Here is a 21,756-nt window from a genome sequence, read left to right as displayed (position 1 = left end):
GTTACTGGCCTCATGAGCAGCACGCCAGGCTTTCCAGGATGAAATTTGGATCCTGCACTATTTGTGCCAAAGAAAGCATTCGCTCGGGTTTCACAACCCATCAATGAAGCTAGAACAAGTAAGGACACAGCAGATGCAGGCTTTATTCACAAAATTGTAAATTTCCTAGCTTGTTAAGCGTTTTGCAGAGGGAATAACCCCAGCCCTGGGTGTATATAACCCTTAACTCCCGTCTCAGCCCCCAAGCATGCAGCTGGGGGGTCCAACAGTGATGCCCCCGCCACCAGCAGCCACCCACCTGTCGCGTTAAAGGGGTGTAGCTGATTAACCGTCACGGGCCCGTTTGGATTCAGAGTACTGAACCAGTCGGACATTCACCAAAACTGGGGGTCCGTTCGGACATTCACCAAAAACGTATTAACCACCTGGGGGTCTGGTTAGATTCAGAACACTGAACTATCACGGATAACCACCCTCACCCTAGTCGCATTAATGAGAGCTATCACAATGCAATCAAGTATGGTTTATTACAGCAACAGATAATCAGGTTCTTTTGGATTGCCGGTGATAGTGACTATCTGCAAAAGCAAGCTGGTATGCATGAAATACACAGGTGTTATAGGTGTTACAGATGTTATACAGGTGTTATAGGTGTTGTAGGTGTCACAGGTGTTACAGGTGCGCAGCCTAGAAATAAACGCGTTAAAAGGATCAAAGACTCTATAGAGATTTATAAGCAAATATTCAGATCTCACCCAAAGGCGTCCCAATGGGGGGGGAAGAGAGGCTCAGCCCGTTGACTGATCCCAGGAGTCAGGAGGTCCTAAGGATGTTGTATGTCCTCGGGATGGTATCTCCCCTGACGATGGTATCTTCCCTAACATCCCCTCTCTCTTGGGCCAATTTATATTATTTTCTATCTTTTAGGTGGAGCTTGAGTGGCTCTAGTCAAGCATATCTTAGTTATGATTGGTGTAAAGTTTTCCCGTCTCCGTTTAAAGTAATAGGCTCCGAGAAATTCAGAGCGCATGCTCAGTGAGGGGTGGTCGCACCTTGGAGGCGGGTAGCTTTTGGGATGGAGGTGTGTTTTGGTATTATAATGATATTATAATGAGCAAAAAGTACACTAGGGTACAGCATTTGTCAAAACATGACAGGTCTTTGGCTTAGGGTGGCAAAAAGTGCAGCTTTGTGCACAAGAACAATCGAGGCCCCACCTGATTACAGAGCCTAGCCGTGGTGTCTCCACTCCACTCCATGCTCCGTGGTGTTCCTTAGAGCTAGCACACCAAGTTTCCCCAGCGCGATAGCATCTAAGGTTGGGAGCCTAGGGAACGCTCAGATAATGCAGTTATGCCCTACCCTGAAAGCCTCTTCAAAGCTGTACCTTTTCCTTAAAATGTGAATGTTAGTTCTATTTTCCTAGTTACTTCAGGCATTTACACCACACCACCCCAGCCCCATTGGTGCCATCAGTACCTTTCACCGTAGGTGACACCGGCGACCTTCTGCGTGGGGCAGCCGAGGAAGAGAAGGGGGAAGGCCACGAGCAGGCAGAGCAGCATGCCCAGGACGCACATGGCACTGCACTGCTTCAGGGACACCTGGAACCTCTTCAGGATGGCACCACCCACCACGATGCCCACCATCGCCCCAGGGATGTTCACGGCACCTGGGAAAAGACAGGTCCTTGGTGTCCATCCTCCGAGCCGTCTCAGGCCCAGAGGGTTTATCGTGGGATTTCTATTTTTTTCAGCATCACTGATCTGGAGGGGACCAAGGGTTTTGCAGAGAGACTGCTGGAGTAATGCTAAGGTCAGAAAGCAGCTTTGCAAGGACAGTTGGCTCCTGCAGCAAACAGGCTCTGTGTCGGTGCATGGAGGAGATGGAGGAGCTAGTGTAAAGCTGTGATTAATTAATCCAGCAAACGTGATTTTTTTTCAGACAGGAGGAAATAACAAGTAAACCCAGAGAGGATATTTAATTTCTGCATAATGAAACCATTGATATAATAATGGGGCTGCTTCTGTTGTCATCATTAGAAGACTGTGAACGTTTCCATGATGGACTTGGAGTTTTGAAAAACCCACCTTATATTGGGATACTAAAAAGGTGCAATGTGTTTAATTCATCACAAAATCAACAGGGAGGTTGCCTGCAGCCCATAAATACCCACAGAAGGAAAGGATTTCCAGCTACAGAAAGCTTTTTGTATAACAGAGAATGATGAAGCAGTAGCTGGGAGAGCTACTGGGTAGATCCACATGAGAAATTCAGTGCACATCTTTAACAAGTAACACCCTTTAAAGGGTAAATCAAGCCTGGGAACCACTGCTGCAGCATGTAATCTTCCAATCTGCTTACATTCTTCGGATTTATTTGTTAGAGACTTTAGGAGATACTTACTCTGAGCATGCATTGTTTAAAAATACATTTAAAATATTTCTTTGTCTGTTGTCTAGACCTCAGAATGCTCCAGCGGATTGCAAGCTTCATATTTGTGTTACCACAACAAGCTTGCACAGGCAGGTCCGAACATTCTGGGTATTGCAATGCAAGTTAAAGCAGTCTGGTCTCAGGAGAGCATATCCTGCTTACAACTTCTCCCTTTCCTTCGTAACAATGCCAACAGCAAGAAATTAGCCCAACTTTTGTGAGCAATTAGTCCAACGATAGTAAACATTTTGAAGAGCTTAGAGAGGATTAGCACACCAACCAGGCTGGTCTCTTGCTGCAAGGTGTCTCCAGAATGCAAGCGTGGATTTTTGCTCTTTTTCATTTTATTTGCTCTCTACTTTTGAAAAGAACCATAGCTAATGATTAACGCAAAGTAATCCCTTCCATAGAAATGTGCACAATTCACACACGATGTTTCTTTGCTCCTTTAATGCAATGAATTCGTCTCCTCTCCTTGAATATAGTGAGCTGCTTTTGATAAGCATTTCCCAGGTCTTAACGGGTTTTATTTGAGCAAGGCCAGGTGGGAGGTAAAGGAAAGAAGGTAGCTAGTGCCTGAGAAGTGAAACTGGCAGGGACCTCGTGCTGTGTCCCTCTGGAGGTGATGGAAGGAGACTGGCAGCTCTGGAGGGAGAGTTGCTCCTTCAATCATCTCCAGATGATTTTCAAAGAGGAGCTCAGAAGCTGGCAAGCCCCTGAGCGTGACAGCAACGCTTACCGATGATCATGTTGGCAAAGGAGGCCGTGAGGGAGAACTGTCTCTCCAGGAACTTCCCCATGAACGTTGCCAAACCAGCGACCATGGCTGAGAGGTTGACCTGAGCCAGCACCACCAGCAGGAAGACGGGGTGGCGGAGGTTCCTCAGCAGGACCACAGGAAAGTCTGAAAAAGGAAAAGGAGAAATCTGCTGCATCCAGGAGAGGCGAATGGCAAAGTATTACTCGTGGTAAGGCATCGAATTTCCCTGATTTTTATTTATTTTATATTATTATTATTATTATTATTATTATTATTATTATTATTATTATTATTATTATTATTATTATTATTATTATTATTATTCCTATTCCTATTCCTATTCCTATTCCTATTTTTGTGCAGAATTAACTACTTGGGAGGAGTGAGCTCTTCCAAAGATTTTACTCATAAAGGTCAGAATGTGTGCTTTCAGGATTTGCTATTTCAGGCTTGTGTGACAAAGTGGACATGAAGAAGTCAGGATAAAGCATCAGGACATTACAGAAACCAAACGCCCAAGCACTGCAAAACAAAAAATGTGGAAATGTTGAAAATGTTGATAAAATAAATCCTGTCCTGCACGGCATTTTGGGGTAAACAAATGAGCAGTTTCTAAGGGAAAACTCTTCCCATCAGAGCATTTTTGGCTGCTTCTAGTAATCAGCAGCCATCTAACAAGACGTGTCTTGTGGAAAAGTCCTGGAGGCGTCAGCAAGCTCTGAGTGAAGCATCCTGACCCAAGAAAACTGATAGCTGGCCTCGACACCTGGGCGATGTGCTCGAGCAACCCTGAGCATCTGCTAATGCAGAGGACAAATCTGTAGCATCACCTCCTGCTGGGCTCTTATTTAGAGCTGCCAGGGACCTGGGATGCCTTAGGAGGAAACCAAGTGGCTCTGGGGTAGCTTTTCAGCCTCAGATGAATCTTTGTGCTCATCTCCTGCCTCCAAAGGATGGACAGTCCTGGGCTGGAAACTTTCTGGCATGGCTTCTTGTAAAAAAAAAATAAATAATAAAATTAAAAAAAAAATGAAAAGGAGCTGGGAGGTCGTTAGGAGTTAATTTATTTCTTTGCTGCGGTTGCAGTTTTAATGTCCTTTCAGTTTCAGTGGCAAAGACGCATTTTTGGGATTACAGGCAAGACAAACACCAGCAGATTCCCCTGTGGCTGAACCCTCGCTGCTTAAGCAAAGACCTCTTTGCTCAAAGGCATCCACCCCGTGGGATGAAGGCTGCTGAGCTCTGACACCCGCCAGCTGCAGCTCTCCAAGCTGGAGAGATTTCTCCCTCGTGCAGAGCCTGAGCCCCCTTTTTGCTCGTGCCTCTGCTCCCCCTCATTCTGTGCCTCCTCCGTGCTCTTCCTTTGGCTTTGCAGCACGCAAGCAAAGGGCACGCATAAAGGCAACTTCCAGACAAACAGCGGATGAGCTTCCCAGACGAGGGCTCTGGAAGCCAATATGCTGGAGCAGAGATAAGGAATTAACGGGGAGGATTAATGCGAGGGCCTGCCGTAAATTAATGGCGTTAATTCTCCGCAGCTCACAAACAATCGGGACGATCTTTCTAGCTGCTCCAGCAGAGGCTGCGGCAGGGAGAACCATCTGGGGCTCGCCTGGGAACTGCCCCAAGCTGCGTGTTTGTTTTAGCTCTTTTCGTCCCCAAAAAGTCACACGTAGAGCAGAGACCCATTGGTGGCTGCAAGGAGGGAAGGGGTCGTGACAATATCCCAGTGCTGGACCAATGTGGACCTCAAAAAAAGGAGGTGATTTGCTCTGAAGTATCAATGAAATCTTTGTTTTTTGAAGCATATTTGTGCCTAGTTTGCATACTGGAAAATCTTAGTTGAAAAATTAACTTACTTGGAAAATCTGTTGCAAATATGAGACCACTTTCTTGCTGAAAAGATCTCCAAGAGCTAATCCAGCTTTCTTTGCGGAAGAATCGTCTACAAAAGGATTTATTTTTACCTAAAGTTCTCCAGTCTTTACCCTGTGGTCACCAGGGCAGAGCTGTAAGGCTGGGACAGCCGGCAGGTCTCCCACGGCACGTTGGGAGGCAGTAAGGTTGCTGCCCTTTGCCGTCACCCTCTCCTTACAAATTTGGTCTGCATTATAGCTCCAGGGAGGAAGCTGGCCAGATACTAAAAACAAGTGGAAAAAAAGTTCTAAAAAACTTTAAAATAATGAACAAAAAATCCTTGAAACCTTCTTTAGGCATCCTAGAGAAACAAACAAGTCGCAAGCCCCGGGTTTTAATTGCTTTGAAGATCACCTTTAATGGATTAATTCCCAGTGTGTGCAACAGAAGCTGAACATCCTCCCAGGTGTTTTCAACAGAAGCCTGAAAATTAGCAATGGAAATGACTTCTAGCTAGCTAAATCCCACTTTCCTGATTGCTGTGAGCAGGGCTGCAGAAGGAGCACGTTGTGAGTGCGAGGAGCAGGGTGCAACCCAATGTCACCCGGCGCATCTGTGCAGGAGCCAAGCCCATTCCCCACGGTGCTCTGACTTTCCTAGTTTTGAATCACTCCAGCAAGCGGAGCCTGCTCACTCCTCGGGTAATCGACCTCATTGTTAGGAAAGGTCCCCAGTGCTTTGCCTGAGTGTTTATCCTGTACACGGCTCCATCCTGTTATTGCTGGTTGCGGAGGGGAAAAGCTCTTCCTGTCCTTGAAGCACAGTTCCCAGGGCTTTGCAGAGTAGTCCTGCTGCTCATCACACCTTGTCCCAGAAAAAATTTAAAGCCCAGTGGCTTGCAGAGAAACGGAGAACACGAAGCACCCCCCGGGATGGGCTCTAACCCATCCTCGCTTTGTTCCCGATAATACAAGTGGCAAAAAATCCTTGAAGCCTTATTTTGCTCTGTTATCTCCCTGTGCACTGAAGCAACAGAACAAATGACAAAATGCATTTCCTTCTCCACAATCGTGCTCCATTTTGCATCATTTAAGCCGAACGAAGTGACTCAACAGCATTTCTGAACATCTTTCTCCTCCAGGCCAACTTAGTTACTCAGTGCTCGCCTCTGCCAAGCCTTAAGAAAGTGAGGAAGTCGAAAAGGCATTCCTCATCCTTTCACTGCTCCAGGAGGAGTTTCAAGTGCCCTGCTGAATCACAGCCTGAACAGGCAGCGGCTGCCTCACCTGGAGCTTCCTCAGCCTTGGGTCGTGAAGAAATCCTGGGTCAAAAAGCTCCTTTCTGCAGTCCACTCTGGTGGGCACAAAGCCTGAGCCCTGCCATGACAAATGCTGGCAGCCCTCTAGAGCCCTGGGACAAACATTTGCTCCTTTATGCCTCTGTCCATGTCTCGGTGAGTCCCAGCCCTGAGATTTGTCATTGCTGCTATTAGAAAACCCCAGGGATTTCAGCAAGGTTGCTCTCCTGGCCAAAATTGCAGCCACATCATCATTTTCCGGACTGGGATTTAGGGGATAAATTCTCAGAAATAACAAATTTATTAGCACAGCCCGGATGCAAACCCTGAGCGCAGGTATTTCCTTCTCTGCACCCAGGCACGGAGAGCTCATTTTTATTCATTTTTTTTTTTTTTCAGTGGCAGAGAGCAGAGTGTTGGTGTGAAAATCACTGGTTTGCTAAATGATGGTGCAAGCTCGACAGGGGAGCAGCCCCCCTGGCTTGTTCCTCGAACTCAGCATCAGGCTGTGATGAGCAAAGGGCGCAAAGAGCAAGATCGAAACCTGCCCACGCTCGTCTGGCTGTGCCTGCCCTCCACTGACCTTACTAAAACAAGGAGTTCCTAATAAATGGAAGGGAATATGGAGGAAGCCGACATGGGTTGGCTTTGTAGGGCTCCTTGCCTTAAGTAATTGCCAGAGATCCAAGTATTTCTTTCAAACAAATGTGACCCTTAGCCGTAGCCTACACAAACCAAAGCCCAGCTGATTCCTTTCAGCTCTAAGAGGCTTCCTCAGCCCCCTCATTTCCAGACAAGCTCATTGCACTGGATTAACACCACTCTACACAAAGATGCAGCTGATTTTAGTTTTTTAGTTGCTCTGACTCTGGCTCCAGGCAGCGCTGGCCATCCTCAGCAGGACGGGCAGGGCAGCCAGGCTGTTGTATTGTCACCAGCCTTGAAGGATGGGACCTGGGGAGACTTTTTTTGGGGACTAAGAGCCACCTGGGGTGGGATTGTGATTGCCTGGAAGATGAGAAATAGTATCTCATTGAACCCAAGCTGCAAACCCTGCTCTAGTCGTGTATCTGGAACAGGATCATCACTGTCCCAGGCTAACCCAAGGAGCTGGGGGTGCCCCAGCCCTGGCAGTGCCCAAGGCCAGGCTGGATGGGGCTGGGGGCAGCCTGGGCTGGGGACAGGGTGTCCTGACCATGGCAGGGGGGTTGAGGGGGTTTTAGGGTCCCTTCCAACATGAATCACTCCGTGATTCTATCAGAGATTCTCTCTCTTTCCCTTCCCATGGCTCCCTGCTTGGGCCCCACTTTCCTGCCTGGCTTTGGGTTCTGGTTTAAGTTTTTGTTCCCATTTCCCACTGCCCACATGAGGCACTGCTCCCAGGTGGGGAGATGGTGCTGAGATCCCCTGGAAGGATGCTTTGATCAGCACGGGGTGGTCCCGAGGGCTTGTATAGGAAGAGGCTGGTATTGCAACCTGACCATTGCCAGGATGGATGGGTGTGCGAGCAGAGAAATCGGAATAATTTCACTTGGAAAAGACCTTTGAGATTATCAAGACCATCAAACAACCTGACCTACCGAGTCCTACCACTAAACCATGTCCCTCAGTGCCACATCCAGACATCTCTTAGATACCTCCAGGGATGGGGACTCCACCACATCCCCGGGCAGCTCGTCCTGGTGCTTGACCTTACTTACTGAGGGTGCACTCAATTCCCTCACCCAGATCATTACCAAAATGTTAAACAAAATCCCAGCGAAGCAGGAGGATGCACAGACTTACGTTTGATGAACTTGGCTAGAGAGAGGTTTTGCACTTGTTCAGACTTTGACCTGAGCTGGCTGAGCAGATCCTCGCTCTTCTTGCTGCCACTCTCCTTCCCATTCGTCACCTGGGGACAGAAGAGAGTTTGTCACTGTCAGCCTTCCCACTGAACTCGCTTCTTCCGCAGCTGCATTGCTGAAAGAAGGGAAAATCCCCCTCCTGAATCATGGCCTGGCTCTCTGCTGAAGGGAGAGGGACGGGCAGCAGCCCACACTTCTTGTAGATGGAGCTTAAAACGTCCTGGGCTCTGCCAGCAGCATCTGTGGCTGCTGGGAGAAGCCAGGCAGATGTCCTCCCTCCCGTCCTGCCATCAGGATGAGAGCATCCACACAGACGTCTGGGTTACAGGGGTAAAAGGCAACTTTCTCCCCTTCCCACACAGCACTGAATCACATTTCAGAAATGCCCACGGACGCAGAAACTCCAGGAGAGATGCACCTGGAGCGCGGGAGAAGGTCCACCTAAAGCAGGTGAAGGACACTGCGGTTTTGGATGGAGGATGAGCATTTCCCCTGAGTCTCGGTGCTTACCGAGCTGTGCAAATGCCTTTGCCCCTGGTATCAGCAAGGAGAGCAGCCTGCAATTACAAGGAAAAAAGGTGCAGGGTCTGGGATGGAGACGCTGGCACAGAGACACCAGAAAAAGGACGTTTGGAAGGGGAGCTTCCAACCTTCCAGCACCAGCAAGTGGGAGGCCAGGAGGGGAGGTTTTTTGGATGCACGATCCCCTGTTCTGCAGGCTTTTAGGGGACTCACTGTTCGGAGGGTGCTAAGTAGATGAGAAGTGATGCTACACAACTATAATTGCATACAGTGCTCAAGGGTAGTGTAGTTTTCATGGGAAAAAAAAAAAAAAAGAAAAAAAAGAAAACCCACAGTGCAATTTTAGCCAGAAGCCCTGAGCCAGCAGTGCCCTGTCTGACATCCCACATCAGCTCAGCCACTGCTCAGCTGCAGCTCCTGACACAAACTTAACGTGAGTCAGATGAATGAGTTAATTCAGTAGAAACTAGATGTTCTTCATTCCCCCAAAGAACTGGACAGCTCATCAGCTAAAATGAGCTCTAGTTCTCCGAAAACGAGAATGATTATTAAACACTGGAGAGGTCAAAATGTCCCGTGCTGTGAATACCACAATCTCTTCTCAAGAGCCTCTGCAAGGCAGCGGTGGGATTTTTATAGCTCCTTTCCTGGTTGTCATTGATGGAGCCTGGAGATTCATATTTTATTTTTTTCAAAGGCAAAGACAAAATCCAGCTTCCTTTTGGTTTTCCACGAGGGTGTCTCATAGGACCAGAAACGCAGGTGCTAAAACTGCAGAGCTTTCCAAAAATGCATTCAAGCTCTTACTGACTGTGGCATCCTCAGATGCCAGCTGCTGGCATTTTGGAGAGGTAACAGCCTGCTGGGCACTGCCAGCACATGCAGAACAAAACCCAAATCCCCAGGACAAAACCCTCCAGCTTGGGGTGCCTCGGCACGAGGAGGACATCTCCGTGCGCATCTGCTGCCTTAGCACCGAGCAGCAGCTGCTCCCCGCAACGCAAAGCAAAGCCCTCGAGGAGAAGGCAAAATCCTCTCCCCACAGAGGCTTGGCCCCGCTTCTGCTGCCTGAATGGATCGGGAAATGCATTCCTGCAGGGTGAAGCAGGCACGTTTGGATGCTGGGAAAGCAAGCGGAGGAGGGAACAGGGTAAATCCTGCCCGCTCGCCGGGCACCGGCACGCTGCGCTCCTGCAGCTGGGGATTTTGGCATTGCTCTGTGTTGGTGGTTTGGCACACCGGAGTCGGCAGGTGAAATAGCAGCACTGGGTTGGTTGTGCGTGGCTTCCCAGCCGTCTGCGGCAGCGTCTTGTCAAAAAAAAAAACAAATGAGTGTGGGAAGCGCCTTGCAAAACGCCCCCGCGCTTGGATTTTTCAGCATTGTTCCTCGGAGGGTTCAGTGAAGGGGCCTGCACTGCATTCCTGGTTTTTGCAAGCCTTTTTTATCTAAGGCTTTCTGTATACATTTAGGGAGGTGGAGGAGGCACACTGGGTTCGGGGAGGCTTTAATTGGGACCCCAAGGAAGCACCAGACAAAGCTGATGTTTGTGCATGGGGCAAAGCAGCACCCGCAGGGGCATGGAGAGGATCCTGCCCCCCCTTGGGGTGCTCCTGGGGCCAGAGAGGCCTGGAGCTGGTGGCGAGAGCCCAGCAGGGCCCCGATCTGCAAGGCTGTGATCACATCTGGATCACTTTTGACATTGGAGGCACCTCTGGGGATCATCTGGAAGCCCCGTGCTCAAGCAGAGCCTCCCAGAGCAGATCCCCTCCTGCAGCTCCTCAAGCACCGGGGGCTTTGCATTAGGAAGAGCATCCCCAGCCTGACCTTGAGCCCGGGGGAAATCCTCCACTTCCAAGCACAGACTTGAATAAATCAGCTACAATGGAGCAGGGCTGGGAGCCAGGGGAGGAGCAGGACCTGCTTTGCAGGAAAGGCGGATGAAGGTGGCTCTGCTGCGAGCCGGGCTCCTGGATATGGCACCTGCGACAAGGGGAGCATGGTTTAATTCATGTACACCACGGGCAGAAGGGATAAAAGGTCTGCTCTGTGATAGAGAAATATTCTTTGCTTAATTTGGAGATTCTGCAGAGTTCCCCTCCGGCTGTGCAGAGCCTCGTGCTCCAGGCTTGGTGAAAAACAAGGTCAGCGAACCCATTTTTGCGTTAAACAAACAAAATGTAAAACCTCGTAGACGGAAAAAAAACTGATTTCCCTCCCGACAAGGTTGTGCTCCCTACAAACGCTCCTTTATGCCTCTCCCAGCACGTGTGGGTCCCGCCAGGACCTATTGTGTTAAAATAGCCAGCCCGCAGCCTCGCTCGGGCAAAACTGGCTGTTTTTAGCTGCCATTTATTTGTGCCTGTCTTTAAAGCTCCCTGGGGAAAATCCGACCATTGAGCCCGACCTGTTCCAGGAAGGCAGGCACCTGCATGCCAGTGCTACTTGGCCTCCGGATGCTCCCCAGATTGTCTTTCCAAGCTGTTTTTGCTGGTGCTTTTGGGGGTTTCCCTATTAAAGGGAAGCCTCAGAGCAGCACAGCCCCGTGGCTCTGGGGACAAAGTTTTCTGACAAACCCTTTGATTTCCCCACCCCAGCTTCTTTCACCGTTCTCCAACGGGCAGCAACACAAAGAGGAGCAAACTTCTAAGAGTTCCCTGTGGGATATTTTCCTTTTGGCTTTCCGTGCGCCCTGGGAGCACGCCAGGTCGCTGCTGGGTCAACGTGGGAGGGTCCGAATAAACGAGGACAATTTGTCCCAAGCCAGAAGCTGGAGAAGTTATTTTCACTTCCCCTCCCCTGGAGCTGTTGCACAACGTCCCTGCTGCACAGAAGGGACGATGAGTGACTGCCACCCCACCACACGGGACCTGGGAAGTTCACACGGAGCCCGAGGCCACCGCCAGGCAGAGCTGTTGGCTGTCTGCACCCTGCAGGTACCCTCGGTGGGCTGGGGAGCTCCCAGCCTGCAGGACACGAGGCTGTAGCTCCTTGAAGGTTTGAACTCACTGGTACGATTCCCTGGCATGGCTCAGAGCAGCACCAGTGCCCATGGGGCATCTTCAGGGCAGTGTTCTACCTGTGGGAACATCTCCTCATCACGGTCCTTCTGCATCAGGACTTGAGGGCCAGATATTCCCAAACCTCGCCAAGCAATGCCACCCCAAGCTCTTGCAGGTATATGGTAGCCAGGACACATTTTCAGGGTTTCTCCATGCACCCCCTGCTTTTGCCACCACGCAGCAGGTGCTTTTTGGGGATGAAACAAGTTGATGCAGTCTGCGGGCTGCTGTCCTGGGTTTGCCAGCTCTGTGCCCCGTGGTGTGAGGTGCTAGATGGATGGGTTTATCCATGGGAGATGGGGGTGACTTCCTAACCCCCTGCTCAGATTGCGGCTGCAGGTCCATCTTTGTGCTCTCTTCTGTCCCCAAGCATCTCCTCAAACTATCTGGGGGGAATTAAAAGCAAAACCTGGAGGGATGAACAACAGGGGACTCATCCGCCCTAGAGACGGAGTCGAAATCCCAGCAGATGGGATTTGGGGGTCACCACAAAGCCCATTGTGTTTCAGCATGCCCTGAGCACTCCTACATTTCACATCCCTTCTCCCCCATCCTGCATGCCCCCCAAAATGTTCCATTCTGCAAAGGATTTCATCCATTGGCCATTTCCATCCTGTCTTACGGGGGATAAACCTGCTGGCAGCAGGACGGTGGCTCCATCCATCTCTAGCAGGAGAACACAAGCGGTGGCTCCTGAGCAGAAACCAGGGAGCACAGTGCTACACAGCTGGCTGTGGAGCTGAGCAGCTCCTAAATGCACTGGATTTGCTGATCTAGATGGAGTTTCCACAGATGTGCAGTGAGTGGTCTTCAGCTGTACCGTGAGGTTCCCTTTGGTGGCTTTCCTGTGACGTGGTGACGTGGTTCTTTCCATGTTTGTGCTTCCTTTCAGCCCTGTTTTTGCACTTCTCCAAGCCAAAGCACCACACGTGAAGCCCTGAGATGAAGAAGGACCCAACACGAGAGAGGCACCATCCCATTCATCTCTTCTGGTTTGCATCCCCATGTCCCCAGCTGGATGGGCAACCTTGGGTTGGGGTGGGTGGATCTCAGCAGCCTGTTCTCCCCCTTCAACAGCACCAGTGTTTAAATAAGTAAAGGAACCCAGTAAGTCTGGTCTCTACGTGCAGCACCATAGGGGAAAACAAGAGTTAAACTGGAGAACGTGAAAACTAGGAGACTAAACATGACATTGCTAAATAGAAGAAGAGAACAGAGCATCCCAGAGGGATGGACTGGGCTGCTGTGAGGTGCCAGTGGCTTCCTTAGTGGTTCGGTGCAGAACCCCCAGCTATTTTCAGCAATCCCCTTAGCACAGTAAGAAGAATTCATCTTCAGAGAAGGAAGATGGGAATTGTGCGTGCAGGAGGGGCTGGTAAACCAAGCAGGAAAACCTAGGCAACTAGAGGGCTGATGTAATGGACCATTATCTGAAGGGGGCTGAGTGACAGTAAACCAGAATTGCCAGGGCATGGACACAACACGCCACAGGTACTGAACAAGGGCAATGCCTCTGCTTTTGTTTAAGGTGCTCCAGATGGCACTTTTTCCCTCATCAAACCCAGGTATAGATGATGGAGCACAGAGCAAACTGGCTACACAGGAAAATATTCAAAGGCTGTCGTTCCCCACAGTCCAGGACAAAACCCTGAGAAATGGTTCAGGCTCATGGAAACAGCTTTAAACTGGAATTATTAGGGAAAAACTGGTTTTGACTGGAAGCAGTTTGTCCAATAAAAGCCTGTTCCCCTCATCCTCCACCCAAGATCCTGACAATTTTATAGCTTTGCTGTGATTGTCCTCAAGTCGTGTTATTCAGGATATTTCGGTGCTAGAAACTTGCTGACGGGTTTCAAAGCAGAGGAACAAAAATGTTTGGAGTCAGGAGTGATTGATTTGTGAGGAAAGGTCAAAAGAGGGGTCTGGAGTGATCGATTTATGAGAAAAGATCAAGAGAGGGGTAAGGAGTGGTTGATTTATGAGAGAAAAGATCAAAAAGACTGAACTCTGTTCACATTAAGTGCAAAACGTGTTCATGTGAAGCGCAAAAGTCATTGCAGGAACTTCAAAGGAAGAAGCTGGAAGGTAAAGGCAAAGCTGAAATGTGGCTGTAGAATAAATAATACAGATCTGTCTTGGCTGATGGGAAGAGAAAACTAAATCTCCAAAGGAATTGTTATTCAGTTTGCTGGATGATGCCCACTGAGGAGGACGGAGACCTTGGTTTGGGGAGACCACCAAGAGCTGAGCTGAGATACAACGAGTGAGCCAGGAGGGAGAAAAGAAAATGAAGGTGGGGTGGGAATCAGAGAAGAGAATTAGCACTTCCAGCAGCGAGAAGGACAGAGCCATGGGCCAGCTTTTGCTACGGTGATCTTGCTTGGTGGGCTCTGCCACGGGGAAAGGTACCAAGAAATTGTTCCCAGGCAGCTTCATCATCTACAGCAACGTGCTATGGTTGGGGTAGGCGAAGGCAAACTTGGGGTGAATGCTTTATTAGCATCGAGCTTTGCCTGGAGACACACATTTCCTTCCTGTGCTGCATTTCTTCCCAGCTCTGCCCATCCTTCCTGCAGGGTTTTGCGGTACATCCCCGGCTGATGCTCTTTTGTAGGGGAAGTTTTTCTCTAATGAGCTCAATGGTGGGTGCACTAATTGGGTGGCTTCAGAAACGTCGCTGCCTCCAGCTCACTGGAGAGGAAAGGTGGCTGCCCTTTGCGACCGAAAAGTGTTCGTGTTTTACCTTTAGCTGAACACTGATTTACTGCAGGGGCAAGCAAGTGAAAACAATATTAACTTTTTTTTTTTTTTTTTGTTTCCTGCAATAACTACAGAAAAAACTCCCGTTTGTTTGTTTGTTTTTTATATCATTATCCAGCCAATCTGTAAAACTCTGTAAACTGATCACGCTGATCAGAGTGCAGCACTCGTAAAAGTACAGTTGGTTTAATATGAAGCACATTATTTTCCCTCGAGAGCCATCAATGAGATTAATATTCTCATCAGCCCTAATAAAGAAGCTTTCTGCCGATAAGGAGCGCGCCCCCATCGCACACCGAGCAGGTTCTGCTCATACAGATCATCCGTAATGATTTTAAAGTGAACCAAGCTTCAAAAGGACAAATCGAGCCCATTGCATTCAGTGTCACCTTCATCCTGTGAAGGATGATTTTCCACCCTGTAACCTCACCGGACTGCAGCTGTTAGGGGAACCTGAGAGTGTGTAAAACCCAGGGGTGGATCACTGTATTCACCTGAAGTGCAAACGGCACAACAGGTTGCATTGTACAAAGCAGGTGAACCTTAAACCTTTATAAGAATCGCTCATCACCGCAGAAATTTCAGAGAAATGAGGAATTATTGCGCACCAGGCAGTGCACGTACTTGTTTAGACAAGAAAGCTTGAGAGTGTTCCAAAATAAAATATATGTGAAAGGCGATTAGACAGGCTGGAGCATGGCCAAGGCATGGAGAGGAACACAATTTCACCAACTAAGCGCATCCAAGGAGCTCCAGCAACCAACAGCATTCAAAACCTTCCCACAAAGGGGAGGCTTCTTCTCTAGAACAACAATTTGTTTTGAATTATTCCCCACAACACGCCGTTTGCCAGAAAGCCAGGACCTGCAGCCAGCAAAGCGCTTGGGAAGCTCACGAGCCATTTCACGTGCTGGCACCGGCCCTGACACACTCAGCAAGGCTCCAAAGGGATCGAGACCCTGGTAGAAAGCGCAGAGGTGATGGGCAAAGCTGGATGGTGGAGCCCCATGGACAAGTGAGAAAAGGGTTGAAAAGGGTTGTGGTTTGTTTTGTTCTGTTTTGTTTTTTTGCAATGGGAACAAATCAAACTGCCCACCAGCCTCAGTATTTCAAACACCCCCAGGCACAACCCACTTCTAAGGAAGGGCCGGTGATGCACTATTCATATTTCCTACGAAATGGGGCTGATCCTCAAGCACATGTGATCCTCCTGAAGGGAAACGAGGGCCAGCAGTGCAACAGCTGCCACCAGCTCCCAAACGAGACAAGGCAGAAGGAGCAGGACCATTGCCTCCCCAGAGAAGTGGGAAGTCCCAGCTCCACGTGGGCCAGGAGAAGGCAGGACGTCCGTCTGCATTGGGCTTGCCTGGTGCTGAATATTCCTACAGTTTTGTGCTATTTTGGTGTGCCACCATGCAATTACCACATCCCAGAGATGAGACCAAAGCACAGCTCGCAGCAGGCTTTAAGGCACGGCGTGTTTGAGCGCAATGCCACCAGGGCAACCCGCAGCACCTCTCCTACCTCTTTTGGCATTTCCCGTGGGAAGAAGAAGTAGGGCACCGCAGACACGGCCACCAGGCTGGCTGCCACCAGGAAGCCAAGCCACCAGGCACCGACCCATCGCGGGTCCTTGTTCGTGAGCTGCACCTCGTCTGCAACACAGATAGAACAGCATTTAGTCAAAGGTGACCAGAGGGACCCCAAAGGGATGGTGCTGGGTGGCCCCAGGCACCCGAGACACCAGTGTGCTCCATAGCTGTGGCTCCCAGCTTGAGGACTATCAGTTTTGGGGCATGCTGCTGTATCTCAGTTCGTTTTTCAGTGTCACCAGGGTCTCTAAAACCTCACTCAGCCCTTCAGATGGGAGTGTCTGGGATAAGGATGTCCTAGAGCTTCCCCCTTCTTCACCCTTCAGAGGCTGGTCTAGGTGATTCTAGAGGATCTAGATGAAGTCCATCCTGGCTTCTTGCTCTCAGCTCAACAGCAGAAGGAATCCCACTCCCTGCTGCTGCACGTGGCCTGGGGAGAGCTCATCCATCACCTCTGCAGAGATGGAGCACGCAGCTGTGGTGGTGAGCTTGCAGCGAAGAGCATGGCACAGGCCCAGGCACCTTTGTAAGGGTGGCAAGGGATAAGTGAAAGATAATGACTTATAGTAAATTTGTTTTCCCTCGCACAGATTTCCTTAGTGCATCTGGGGTTCATGGTCGGGAGTCTTCACCTGTCTGGACTCCAGAGACATCTCTGAGGTTCACGAGCCAGTGAGGGGAATGGATTGCTGCAGTAATAAGCTTGGAGGTTGTCTGATAGGAGGAGGCATTGTAAACCATGTTCTTACTTTGTAAACATCGTAAAAACATAACATCATAAAAATATACAGCGACAAAGTCCAGGCAAAAAAAAGTCTCTGGTGAAATCTGTGAGCAGGAGTGAGCCTGGGGCTCCAAGAAGGAGCCAAAACTTCACCTGCAGCACCAGCACCCACTGCCCATCCACCCCCTGCGCTGGGGCTCTGGTCACCACCCAAAGGAGTCAGTTGTCCTTTTTCTCACGTGAGGATATGCTGTATAATGTGAGTTTGCTGTGATAATAGCTGGGGAAGATCCACTTGTGCTCCAGACCAGCATCCAAGAGCAGCCAAAAAGGAGATGACTACAAAATGTCTTGGTAACATGCCTCAGGGAGAGACAAAGGTTGTAAAGGAAATCCCTTCCAAGCTCCTCTCCTGCACTACCTGGCTTTTCTCTTCTATTTGTTTTCACTTTCCTCCCATCCTACCTTTCCCTCTGCTTTTTCCCATCTGAGTCCTGGTAACCCATTCTCCACTCCAGTGCTGGCTAGAGGCAAGATGCTCCCACTTATCTTTCTGGCATATGGTATAAAAATTGTAGAAGAGTGAAAACGAGGTCTGTTCTAGTATCACAATGCAGATGAGCATCCCCCTAACCAGACCTGGCAGCAGCCCAGGGCTGAGAAATCCTTTTGGGTTCCTTCCAGCTCGGGATATTCTATGACCTCCAGGTCTGAAGGAGAATGAGATGATTGAATACGGGATTCCAGCAACCCAAGTTGGATGGGAAGGACACACAAATCTGGGGCATCCACCCCAGATTTGATGAGACCAGTTCCAGAGCATCCCTGGGTGCTGGAAGTGACTTCCCAGGTGAGACAACAAACAAAGGGAGCCAGAGTATGTCCCATGGGTTGCACCCTCAGCCCTTGAGGGTCGGGATGCCCAGCAAGGGGCTGGACTGCTGCTGGTTCAGTCACTGGGACGCAGCAGGGAGGGTGATGGGTGGCTCTCCAGGGGTGCCTTCACTCACCTTCGGTGATTTTGTCGATGTCAACATAAAAACGCAGCATGGCAGAGCCCAGCATGAAGGCCACCCCCGGCCCGATGACGGTCACGGAGAACAAGATGCCTGCGGAGATGAGAACAGAGAGGGGCTCAGCCACACACAAAGAAACCATGGGGGACACAAAGTGGCTCAGGGTCCACAACACCTTCCCCCAGTGCAGGCTGTTTCCCAAACAGCTTTCTGACCTGCCTCCTATGGGGATCTATCCTATCTATGGGGATAACAAACCTGTGCTTTCCCAGGCTCCCTTTGCAGGAAAGGTTTTGCAAAACTCAAATCTTTCCCGCTACTTTCCTCCAGCGCCTTAAAAAAGCTGAAATACACCCAGAAACAAGATGTGCCCCTTGACATAAGAAATCTGGGAAACACGAAGTTGCTCAAGGAACTCATCACGCTGTCTGAATCACTTTCTTCAGTATCACAGTTTACTGACCCTCCATTACAGGGTAATGGAGATAAAAGTTATCAGCAAACTCTCCTCTGTGAATTACTGATGAAGACATCAAACACGTTGAGGATTCCACTCCTATCTGACAGATGATCTGTTTAAATATGCTGAACAGGTCTCTAGTGCATGCTGGAGCAAAAATTGATGTGGTACTTCCACTTTCTTGATGGTAATGACATGCTTTTGAGCCACCCTTGCTGGCCCATCCAGTTTTCCAGCTGCTATCTGGGACAGATAGCAGCTGGAAAAGGGCTCAAAGGACCTGCAAGGGCCATCTCATCCATCCCACCTCTCTGTGACATCCCTTGCAGGCTGCCCAAGCTGTTCTCCAGCACCCCGTATGCTGATGGATGCTTGTCCACCTCCCAGATGATTGATCCTCCTGCTTTAGCTTCCTACCATTTACCCTATACCTAAACAAAGTTTTAATTTCTGCATCTTAAGCCCACAGCTGCCTCCTGTGAGCAGAGGGAAATTATTTAATTTCTCCTTGTTGAAACTTTTTTGTGTGTCTCTCTCTGGCTTTCACTCACAGGCCAAAAATCCCAGTAATCCCAAACTCTCCCCTAAATCATATTTCCCAGCACTGGTGTCTGTAGTCTGTCCAAGCTTGAAGCAGATCCACTAATTTGGAGAAACCTTCCCGGTACTGGGAAGAGCAGAAGGGCTAGAACAAGCTCTCATTAGTGCAAACGAATGCTGTCCTGCCTTGCTATAGAGAGATAATTGTTGTTGTTTTTTTTTTAATTCTTTCCCCATTGTCCCCCGCCTTACCCAAATAGAGGGGAGAGTTCTGCTCGCTAGCGAAGTCATCGATGTAGGAGATCCCAAAGGGCTGGATGGGGACGCCGCCGATGCCCAGCAGTGCCTGGGCGATGAACATGACGAGGAGCACCTCGTGGTTCTCCCTGGCAGTGTGGGGGGCACAGACGGTGTCGCTGAGGTTCCCCTGGGACTCCAGCCCCTCGGGCTGGCACAGGTCGGTGGTGTTGCTGAACATGCCTGTGGGGACAAGGGGAGAGGGTTTGAGGGGCTCAGTCAGGAGAGAGCAAGTTTTCTGGAGACAGCAGCAAGCACGTGGATGTGCACGCAACAGATGTCGGGTGGGAAACGTTGGTGAAAGGAAATCCCAAACCAAATAGATGCTTATGGATGGGGAACTGGATAGGGTCACAATGAAATGGCACCAACGCAAAGGTTACTCTGCAGATGTTCGCAGCGAGACAGATGTGCGTGCCATGGCAAGCTACCTCCACGGAAAAAGCAGAGCTGAGATCGCTTCCAGTTTCTCACAATAAAGTGAGAAAAACTACAGGTTTTGTAACTCACTGCTCAGGAAATGAGACTGCATTTTACCCAGAAATGTATTACAAAACTGCCCGAGAGATAGCGCTGATTAGGGATCATGTAGCATCCCGATCTCCCTTACATAACAGAGGGGAAGTGTTTATAGCAGGATTTCCATGGTTATACCCCAAATCACTTGTAACTCTGAGCGCTTGACACAGGGCCACCAGCACCAGCCACTCCTAAAATACATGGCTAATTGTTTCCAAACTGTCGTTAGCATCTGATCCCATTTGTATCTGCGAATTATTCACTATTAAATCTTCCTTTGTTGGCTGTAGCTGAGCAAAGCAGCTGTGCTTTCTCTGATGAGCCAGAGAAAAGCCATTTGTTGGAGGCTTCTAAAAGATTTGCTGGAGGTTTGTGGCAGGATTTGGGGAGTAACATGAAAGATGTTTTCTCCCTTCTTTCTTTTCTTCTTATCGCTTCACCTTTCAGGAAGAAAATCCCAAATCCACCCTGCTCCTGTTCTCCATGAGCAATATCCACCTGTGTGTCTCCCACGAGGGGCTGATTTTTGGATGGGGTCTAAAACTTCAAAGCTCAAGGAGATCTCAGGTGCACAGGGCAGCCAGGGGAGATGCCCCAAAGCAGGAGGGGTGCCCCTCTGCTGCCCCACTGGGTCAAACGGGGCTCCTTGCACACCTCTTCTGATTCCTTCCTGCAAAAGGTTTCGGGTGATAATGTTCACCACACCTTACTGAGGTCATGGGAATGAAAATAAGGAAGAAGCTGACGTGAGTGAGGTTGGCTTGGCACGGGTTGTGGGAAATGAAAGCCCTGACGGCTCGGGAAAACCATCCTGCCACCTGGAGCTTGCCAGCAGCACGGAGGCACAGAAGACAAAAGGGACCAGAGGTTCCTTAATCTGTCCCAAAAGGCATAAAATCAGTTCCTAGAGTACCTACTGGCAACGGACTGGTCGTACTCGTAGGGCCCTGTGATGAAGTGAGGGAGCGACATGAGGAAGCCGGCCAAGGAGACCAGGATGGCGCCGCAGCCGATGAAGCGAGGCCTGTGCACCCGGCTCCCGAAGTAGCTGATGAAGACGATCAGCAGCGTGTTCCCAACCTGCAGCGGGACACAAAACCAGAAAGGCTCAGAATATTTCTGGTTTGAGGGACACAGACCTCAGAAATGCTGGGCGAGGGAATGACAGGAGCGCGGGGAGGGCGTCTGCTGGGTGGACAAGGGGATCAAGCAGGTTTTCACCTCGTTGAAGGATGCGAGGAGCCCTGATGTCTGGCTGGAGAGGCCATATCGTCTCTCGATGGTGGAGATGGAGCTCTTCAGGTAGCCAGAGACCAGGAGCTGGGAGAGCTGCAGGAGCCCATGGCAGAAAACAAAGAACTGCCAAGACAAAAAGAGAGCACCCAGCATGGTTACTGCAAGCTGCAACACCACCTGTGGGGGTTTTACCCCACAAATACATTTCCATTCAAGAAGGCCAACAGCATCCTGGTTGTGTCAGGAGCAGTGGGCCGGCAGGGCCAGGGAGGTGCTCGTCCCCCTGGGCTCTGCTCTGCTGAGGCCGCCCCTCGAGTGCTGGGTTCAGCTTTGGGCCCCTCACTCCCAGAAGGACATCGAGGCCCTGGAGCGTGGCCAGAGAAGGGCTGCGAAGCTGGGGAAGGGCCTGGGACACAAGTCCTGGGAGGAGAGGCTGAGGGACCTGGGGGGGTTTGGGGTGGGGAAGAGGAGGCTCAGGGCAGAGCTTATTGCTCTCTGCAACTGCCTGAAAGGAAGGGGTGGGGAGCTGGGGGGCGGCCTCTGCTCACAGGGAAGCAGGGCCAGGAGCAGAGGGAACGGCCTCGAGTTGTGCCAGGGGAGGCTCAGGTTGGCAATGAGGAGACATTTCTGCTCAGCAAGAGCGCTCAGGCCTTGGGACGGGTTGCCCAGGGAGGTGGGGGAGTCCCCGTCCCTGGGGGTGTTCAAGGAGAGCTTGGACGTGGTGCTTGGGGACAGGGCTTGGTGGTGACATTGGTGGTAGGGGGGTGGTTGGAGCAGATGATCCTGCAGGGCTTTTCCAACCCTAATGACACTATGATTCTGGGATTCTATGA

General features: G+C 50.1%; 1 protein-coding gene across 1 annotated transcript in view; it reads right to left on the bottom strand.

Moving 5' to 3' along the window:
• SLCO2B1 (solute carrier organic anion transporter family member 2B1) overlaps positions 1-21,756 on the bottom strand; it is a 46,793-nt gene that overhangs the window by 7,431 nt on the left and 17,606 nt on the right. The window contains exons 3-10 of the mRNA XM_068685603.1: positions 20,909-21,046; positions 20,605-20,767; positions 19,124-19,351; positions 17,866-17,964; positions 16,064-16,194; positions 8,136-8,244; positions 3,176-3,340; positions 1,480-1,672 (exon numbers count right to left, since the gene is read on the bottom strand). Of these exons, the coding sequence (XP_068541704.1) occupies positions 1,480-1,672; positions 3,176-3,340; positions 8,136-8,244; positions 16,064-16,194; positions 17,866-17,964; positions 19,124-19,351; positions 20,605-20,767; positions 20,909-21,046 (1,226 nt within the window). The remainder of the gene's footprint in view (positions 1-1,479; positions 1,673-3,175; positions 3,341-8,135; positions 8,245-16,063; positions 16,195-17,865; positions 17,965-19,123; positions 19,352-20,604; positions 20,768-20,908; positions 21,047-21,756) is intronic.

The sequence above is a fragment of the Anas acuta genome, chromosome 1 (assembly GCF_963932015.1).
Source record: "Anas acuta chromosome 1, bAnaAcu1.1, whole genome shotgun sequence".
Taxonomy (NCBI): Eukaryota; Metazoa; Chordata; class Aves; order Anseriformes; family Anatidae; genus Anas; species Anas acuta.
The sequence above is the reverse complement of the archived record's forward strand: the minus strand, read 5'-3'. Positions and strand labels throughout refer to the sequence as shown.